At 43.8% G+C, this 8,488-nt stretch overlaps 1 protein-coding gene across 1 annotated transcript in view; it reads right to left on the bottom strand.

Annotated features, from left to right (window-relative positions):
• Positions 1-3,310: 3,310 nt before the first annotated feature.
• Positions 3,311-8,488, bottom strand: part of haus7 (HAUS augmin-like complex, subunit 7) — a 34,849-nt gene continuing 29,671 nt past the window's right edge. The window contains exons 2-9 of the mRNA XM_005752295.1: positions 8,335-8,474; positions 8,189-8,259; positions 8,051-8,112; positions 7,746-7,936; positions 6,000-6,111; positions 5,665-5,877; positions 4,245-4,356; positions 3,311-4,167 (exon numbers count right to left, since the gene is read on the bottom strand). Of these exons, the coding sequence (XP_005752352.1) occupies positions 4,106-4,167; positions 4,245-4,356; positions 5,665-5,877; positions 6,000-6,111; positions 7,746-7,936; positions 8,051-8,112; positions 8,189-8,259; positions 8,335-8,474 (963 nt within the window). The 3' untranslated portion in view covers positions 3,311-4,105. The remainder of the gene's footprint in view (positions 4,168-4,244; positions 4,357-5,664; positions 5,878-5,999; positions 6,112-7,745; positions 7,937-8,050; positions 8,113-8,188; positions 8,260-8,334; positions 8,475-8,488) is intronic.

The following is an 8,488-nucleotide window of genomic DNA, read 5'->3' as shown; positions in this document are numbered from 1 at the left end:
TGAACTAGTTTTTCAGCGTCACTTCTTCCTTTCATTAAAATCACAATCAATCTGAGATTCACATCCTCTTGTCATTTTTTCACTACGCAGAAGAGAGACCCCCCCCCCAAACTTATCCTGCTCTTTAAAAAGTCACGAAGAAACTTCAATCAGTTCTTTAACAGCAATCATCATTTACTTTGTCCCACACTGCAGCCTCTCCGTCACAGCTGACCAGGTGCAAAGTCAGCTGAGGCAGATGAAAACCAGGAAGGCCACGGGTCCGGATGGAATCAGCTCCAGACTATTGAGGGACTGTGCAGATCAACTCTGTGAGGTTACCACATCCATCTTTAACCTCAGTCTGAGCCTGGAGAGGGGCTGTCAGACTCTATAATGCAGCTCAACATTCTTTGATCATCTTACTCACCAGCTTGTTTGTTTACTGCACATTTAATACATAGCTCTGTGCATTGTTACCTAAATATACGAACTTCAGTTGTTTATGTATATAGGAACAGTTTGTGTCTTCCTTTTATATTTTATATTGCCCCTGCTATAAGAACTGTAACACTCACATTTCTCATCCGTGGGATAATAAAGGTTTATTCTATTCTTTTCTATTCTAAAAATACTTTGAAAGTATTTTTCACTCAAACTGGAATAACACAGAGAGAAGCACAGCTGTTCTTTAAGCCATTTTCATTCAGACAAAGTCAATGATGTCGCTTGCCAATGAAGACGAGCAGCAGCCCCACTATGACCTGTAACGCGGTGGACAGGGTCAGCAGCATGATGAGGGGGACATAGAAACGATACTGCGGACCCACATAAAGGATGGTCTTCAGCTGAGACGAGTTGGCCATGAGCAAGGCCACGTCCAACATGCTCTGAGCCGCACTCTTCTTAGTGGCGTAGTGATTCATGTCAATAGGTCGGAGTGCTTTTCTAGGCTGGGCCTGTGAGAGGACAGGTTAGGTACGAGAGCAGGAACACAAATGCAAAGTCAAATAACTTTTTACAATGTTTCTCTCTTTAACAGTGTGACGTCTCTGCACACGTGTCCACGCTTTTTTCCACACACGTTTAGTTACCTGTCCCTGGGGTGTGGCATTAAGGACAAAGGTAGGAGTGGCAGAATAACATATGTTGACTCACCTGAGCTAACATGGGCTAACATGCAAAGAGGTGTGGTTTTCTACATACCTGCCAACTTATCACATGAAAACATGCATGTGCAGAGAACAATTGAACTGGTCCTGTGTCTGAGCTGATAAATCCAGGTGACCGCCGCCATGTATCTCAGAAATACTGGGAGAAAGTTTCAACCAGCTGAGACATTTACTTAAGTCCAGCTGTGTAGCACAAGGGTGTGAGACGTCACACCGGGGTGCAGCCCTGTCTCAGCCCCAAAGCTATCATTCAGCTCTCTGTACAGCTGATGAGTGGAACAGACACTGGAGAGGGGTCGTTCCTATTTTCTCTCCCTGTTATCATGGACTTTAATAGCATAATGATGAAGTGACACTGAACTGAATCATTAATCTTTTTGTTTTTTGTGACTTTGTCATTCTGATTGTTCTTCGAGGTTGATGTGATGTCAGGGATTAGTGCTGCATGCTCAAACATCCAGGTAAATCCCAAAAGGTTGGTTGTGTTCACCTGGACGTTCTCAGTTTTCATCACTGTACAGGTTATCTTTGTTATAGCATAGCCTGCACATGCCTGACGTGGATCTGAGCATTAAGAGAACACATAGTTACTTTCAGCTACTTTAAAGCAGGTTCAGAATGCCCATCGCTAGCTTCACCACATAAATAAATCAGGAATAACAAAAGCCAAAGACATTAAGACGACACACAGCCCCAGCCTTTGTTAAATTTATCGGTAGGATTAAAAGAGACTTCTTAAGCTCACATCAAATACCTTAATTTTATTATTGAATCACAGTTCAACATGATCCTTATTTATCTCATGTTGGGCCTTTGTGTTCATCGAAGGTCAAAAATGAGCTGTTTTAGCCTTTTTGATCCACCTTTCTTTTGGCTCCTCAGAAACAGAAATGTAGAACATCATGTGGGTGAGACTAAAGTCCTGCTAGAAAGAAGCTACACCTGGTTCTATGAAAAAGCCCCATGTCTAAATGATCGGTGGGGAGAGAGCCACAGCTTTACTTTTGCTTCAGAAGTTTGGTCAGTTTGCCCCAAGACAGGATAAAAAGTTTGTTTTTCCCCACACAAGCTATAATTCCATATACAATTCTGCCGTTACCTTCAGTAACAGCTTCATGATGTGCCGACTCAAACTGGACAAACTTTAGGCATTTCAGCTACGAGCACCGTGGCCCCCGAGGGCAGAGAGGACGAGACAGGCTTGATGCTTACCTCTATGTCGCCCAGTTTATTTAGAGCCATGCCCTCTGCATTAAGCGTGTGCTCTGCCATTCTTCTTTCTGCTGCTGGAGTCTGTGCTGTACTGGCTGCAGAAAGACTCGAGGCTGGAGACAGGATCAAGTCTGGCTGCTCCTCCTGTAGGATTGTTAAGCAACTCCCACTGCATGCCTCTCTGTCACTTTCCAACACTCGTGCCATTCATAATACAAGAACTTTGAGCCCTTTAACTGAAGTATCTCATCTTTCTCAAATGTCTTGTCTTTTAATATCGCTGTACACAAATCAACACGAATCAGATAAGATAAGATAAGCTTTATTAGTCCCACACGTGGGAAATTTGTTAGTGTGATCAGTGTGCCGGCCTGCCTGCAGCAATGAGAAGAATTATACGTCCTTTACTGAGGTGCTCTGTTGGGTTCACAAGGGATTTTTTTATCCTTTTGTTCCCATTATGATGGATTCAGACCAGTTTACAGTTTAAAACCTAAAAACTGTCTATTTCTGTGATTAGAAAAGTTTCAACATTTCACCAAAAGTGAAGAGTTCAGCTGTTTTTAGGTCTCTTTAACCATAATAACATTTCTCTGCTCCTGATTTTAGATTTTTATTTATTAGACTGTGTTCCAATCTCATACTGGGCGTACGAGCTGGACAGACTGGTTTAGCTCCCCTCTGCTTTTGTTTCAGCCAGTGTCTTTGGAAAGGCTCCCCTTGTAAACAGGGTGGATGAGATAGCTGCTCCCTGTCACATGAAGCAGGCCGAGTAGAACTGTGTGAAATAGAGTGGCTGGTGGTCTGAAGGCTGAATATTTGAATCACACCCCTGTACATGAGCTTGAAACCATATATACACATGAGATATAAAACAAGGATAAGTTGAGCTCACGTTTATGTAATAAACCTTTGAACTACTGTTAATAATTGTGGCGTGATAAACAATGTTTTCATTTCTGCTTTCTTAACATGTAGTCGAGTGTTTAACAAAATATAGAATAAATGTGAATTTCACAGTACTCAGTTACAGATTAGGAGAGTAGATTTCTAATTGAATAGCAGTATATATGACCCAGATACTGATGACCCCTCATTCTTCCATGTTTGTTACTCTCCGAGCACCTAGACTGTGCCCTTGTTCTCTGGGGCGACTTCAGCTTTGGACTAATGAAGACGTGAACAAGCTCAATACAGCAGGAACTCGACTGTCCACCAGTTATTCTGTATTTATACTGTACTTTGTTACCCTGTATTTATACATGTGTAATGACGAAGTTGAATCCTAATAATCAGACAGTACATGAGTGATTTTGGTCTTTGCGACGCATGGCGCTTCCTTCACCCCAACTGTAGGGAACATACTCTCTTCCCACTCTGGTCTGGAGTACTTCCCAGCACGGCTGCAGTGAGATGTGATGTGACCACTGAGTGTAAAATGGTCAGTTTCAGTAATCATCATGAAACAAAGAAGCATAGCAACATGTTTAATGTCATCACTGATTTCTCCAAAAAAACGATGTAAAAACTCTCGACTCACCAACAGTGACACTTTCTGTTTCACACAACATGTCAGTCATGCTCAGATTAAACAGGGTGTCTGACTGCAGTGACCACACACACGTCTGTCCCTTACACGTCTGTCCCTTACACCTCTGTGAAACACGTCCAAGCTGTGTTGTCTCCGTCTTAACACCACCAGAGCCTCAGTGAATCTGATGAGTGCATCCCTCTGAATGACGTTATGAACTAAGCTGAGACAGAAAGCCTCCAATTCGCCCGATAACCTTCTCCAGTTGATCAGCTAGTGGAGAAAAAAAGAGGAAACAAATAATAAACAATATGTAAGAAACTCTAAATATGAGTGTTAAACTGACTTACGTAACGTGTGCTTCTCTCCTCGGCTCCAGTAGCGAGGCTGCGTTTGAAGCTGCTTCACCTCCTCGCTCACCGACTCAGAAGCTTCTGACACTTCCTTCAGCATTTCCAGCTCCTGACAGACGCACACACCAGAGGACAGAACACGTCACTATGTTCCTGTCCTACGAGCAGTGTCAGTTTATTAGTTACACCGACCTGCTATCAGGCCTGCAAACAGTCCGGACTAAATGAAGGTTCAGACTAACTGTTTCAGAGACGTTTGGTGGGATAGATTCAACACCTCTGTGAAACACGTCCAAGGTATCTGCTGCCACTACAACAACCCTGAATAAGCCATTAGTATGCAAAGCTAGGACCTGAAGAGGTTTCAGGTCAGACCAGGCTGTACAGCCGCCTGTGTCTGCACACCTTCCCATCAACGTGGCACCAACTGCTGGGTTATAAAAACAGAACGATCAAAACACCATTCAGTTTAAGGAGGAGGAAAATAATTTAGCTACAGAAACAGGTTTTTGTTTCTGGCTGTAAATGTATTATTTTTAACCGTGTCTTCACTTAGATCATCAGTGTCTATAGAAAGAGAACAGCTGGAAGCTAATATCTGAGTCTGTGACCGGAGTTTGGGAAAAGCTTCACGGCAGCCCTCTGACTGACAGCAGGTAGATCCCAGGTACTAGTGAGACGAAACAAAAGAGCAGAGTGTGGGCACGAAAACGAGAACAGACGCTGTGAAATGCAGGAATTCAAACAGTAACAAAACTAAAAGGGGAGTGTATGAGGTGCAGTCACACTCCCAGAATTAAGACACATCTCCATTTCTCTTCCCACTGTTGCCAAAGTCCTTGCTCATAGGGCCGGGGTAGGCAACTCCAGGCCTTGAGGGCCGGTGTCCTGCAGGTTCTAGATGTGTCCTTGATCCAACACAGCTGATTGAAATGGCTAAATGACCTCCTCAACATGTCCTAAAGTCTTCCAGAGGCCTGATGAACTAATCATGTGATTCAGGTGTGGTGACCCAGGGTGAGATCTAAAGCCTGCAGGATGCCGGCCCTCGAGGACTAACGTTCCCTACCCCTGTCATAGGGGGGTCATATGATTGTTGGGTTGCTCGGTCAAGTTCATGGTAAAGAAGTTTGAGTGTGTGCAAATTGCTATCGTAAAAACTGAAGCAGCAAACTTTGTGAAAACTAATATTTGTGGGTTTCTCAAAACATTTGGCCACGTCTGTAAATAAGAAGGTAAATGATTTGCTTTGCTTTCCCTCCACCAAACTCGGTCAACTGAGACTTTCCTCATTTGCTAATATTTAGTCAATGATTTAAGGGCAGCCCTAGAATGATTTAATGTGCAAGTCTCTGGAACTGTGGGTGTCCAAATGACACAGGTGTGACTTTAACAGAGTGGGCTTATTTGCGAGTACCGTGTTGCAGGCCAGCAGCAGCTGTTGGACCCTCTGGAAGACTTCTGTCTCTGAGCTGAAGCTGGGGGGGTCTCTGCTGCAGTAAACTCTCAGGTCTGTCTCATAAACATGGCTGAAGGTGGCCATCAGTTGCTGGAGGTCAGACGCTGCTACACGCAGTGAGCTTGGAGAGAAGGCGGGAGGACTCTGGGCCTCGCTGTTCAAGAATACACACTGAGGGGACGAAGCAAACGGCATGCTTTACCACCATGACAGTCACACATGTCAAACAAGATGTTTGAGCTTTCTGTTGGTGCTTTAATAAAACAGTTTCCCTTTTTTTCCCCTTGTCAGACCTTTGACTGCAGCTGCTCCAGTGCTGATTGCGTCGCCTGTAGAAGGGCAACAATATCTCCATTTTCTTCTCTGTTTGGCTTATAAGATGACTTTGTGTTCTTCCACAGAGCCCTATGAGGTACAGAAAAGAAGTCAGAGAGGCTTCTCACCTACAAACCAAATCAGAAAGAGTTGGGACAGTTTGGAAAACAAATAAAAAAAAAAATAAAAAAAAGGAAAGTAGTGATTTCTAAATTTCCTTTGACTCGTGTTTCATTGCAGAGAATATGAACACAAAATATTTCATGTTTTGTCCTTTTCTGTCATTCAGACCTGCAACACATTCCAAAAAAGGTTGGGACAGGAGCAATTTAGGACTCGTAATCACGTAAATTGGTTAAATATTGATCCGATTGGAAACAGGTGATGTCTAAGCAGCATCTGAGAAAGGTCTAGTCCTTTCTTGGAGTCTCTAGGAGCAAAGATGGGCTGAGGAGAAGCAGTTTGCAACAAATACGAGACAAAATGTTTAAAGACAATGTTCCTCAAAGAAAGATAGGAAGAGATTTGGATATTTCACCTTCAACAGTGCATAATAGAATTAAAGGATTCAAGGAATCTGGAAGAATTTCAGTGCATAAAGGACAAGGGCGCAAGCGTAAGCTGAACAGCCGCTCCGATCCCTCAGGCGGCACTGCATCAAGAACCGTCATTCATCCATAAGCGATATCACCGCATGGGCTCAGGACCGCTTTGGAAAACCTTTGTCAAGTACCACAGTATGTAGTTACATCCACAAATGGCAGTTAAAACTGTACTGAGCCAAAGGGAAGCCGTGTGTTAACAGAAGTGCCGTGGACTTCTCTGGGCTCACAGGCATCTGGGATGAACCACGTCACAGTGGAAACGTACACTGTGATCACATCAATAATTTCATATCAATTGGGTGGCAGTAGCTCAGGCAGTAGAGCAGGTCATCTACTGATCGGAAGGTTGATGGTTCAATTCCTGGCTTCCCCTAGTCTGCGTGCCAAATATCCTTGGGCAAGATACTAACCCCAAATTGCTCTCCGATGCATCCATCAGAGTGTGAATGTTAGTTAGAAAGCACTCAGAAAATGTGCTTGTGTGAATACACAAGTTGTTTACAGCACTTTGAGTGCTCAGAAGAGTAGAAAAGAACCAGTCCGTTTACCATCAATCACTGTTTTTTGGGAGAAATGGATGCTGTGTGCTCCGGACCAAAGAACAAAGTTACAAAGTCCTGCCTGCAGTCCTGACAGGTCTCCAGTCCAGAATGTGTGGTGACAACAAAGACCCCGTACTGTTGCCCAGCTTAAGACTTGTTTGCAGGAAGAAATGGGACAAAATGACACCTGAATCACTTCATCGCTCGGTGTCCTCAGTCTCTAAACGTCTTTTAAGTGACAACATTACAAAGCAGTACATGCTTTACTGTTCCAACTGCTTTTGAAATGTGTCGGAAGAACCAAAACTGGAATATGTGTTTATTTTGAAAACAACAATAAAATTCATGAAGAACACATTAAATAATGTGCTGTTGTACTGTTTTCAATATAATACAGGTCAAAGATCATTTAACGAAGCACTGTTTCAGTTTGATTTTACTTTAACACACGTCCCAACTTCTTCTGATTTGTGGTTGTACAACAGCACACAATGAATTCGATTAGGATTCACCAAGCATCCATGAATGAGTCTTTCAGCAATGTGTGTAAGAAGAGATCATCAGACAGCAAACATACTTGATGTGTGTAGGCCAAGGGTCAAATGCAGGACTGAGCGTCTGTGTGAGGTGCGGCAGATTCTCAGCACCAAAGAACTCCTTCAGCAGCAGCTCTCCATCAGCTGTGTGCACAGCAGACTTAACGCAGCCTGGGACGAAAGCTAAAAGCTGCTCCAGAAACTGAAGTTGCCGCCGCGGACTTGCATCACCCTTCAGAGATTAAACACAGAACCATGGATGTGTGATTACTGTTTGTGTTTATTGTGATGCTGCATGTCTGTATGTGTGAATCAATAACATCACTAACTGAATACAAACTCTCACCCTAATCAGGTCCACATCAGATGCTCGGCATAGCAAAAGTTCCTGCCCAAGAACAGCCATATCTGCTTGGACATAAACCACCACAGTTAGTGTCAAGCAGCAAAAACATCTGGTGGACTCTGTGCACAGCTACGTTACCTTTAGTCAGAACATCAGGCTCCTTGGATCTCACTGACATCGGCTTTGAACTGGTGAAGCTTGGGCTGATACTGTGAAGTGAACACACGGCCGAGTTCATAATGATGAACAGATTATTTGTGGTACATGAGCAGAGCTTCTCCTACCTGCTGCAGATCCACGCTAGTATGTCCGTGCGGTGCTGTGAGGGGGCGCACAGCAGCTGCAGCATACTGTCTGCTTCCTGCAGGTACAGACCTTCAACCAAGGGGCAGGACGCAGCCTCAACACACACACACACACACACACACACACACACAC

This window comes from Pundamilia nyererei, unplaced genomic scaffold, assembly GCF_000239375.1.
Source record: "Pundamilia nyererei isolate P.nyererei 1_Seehausen unplaced genomic scaffold, PunNye1.0 scaffold00351, whole genome shotgun sequence".
In the NCBI taxonomy this organism is placed as follows: Eukaryota; Metazoa; Chordata; class Actinopteri; order Cichliformes; family Cichlidae; genus Pundamilia; species Pundamilia nyererei.
Note: the sequence above shows the minus strand (reverse complement) of the source record. Positions and strands in the feature narration are given on the sequence as shown.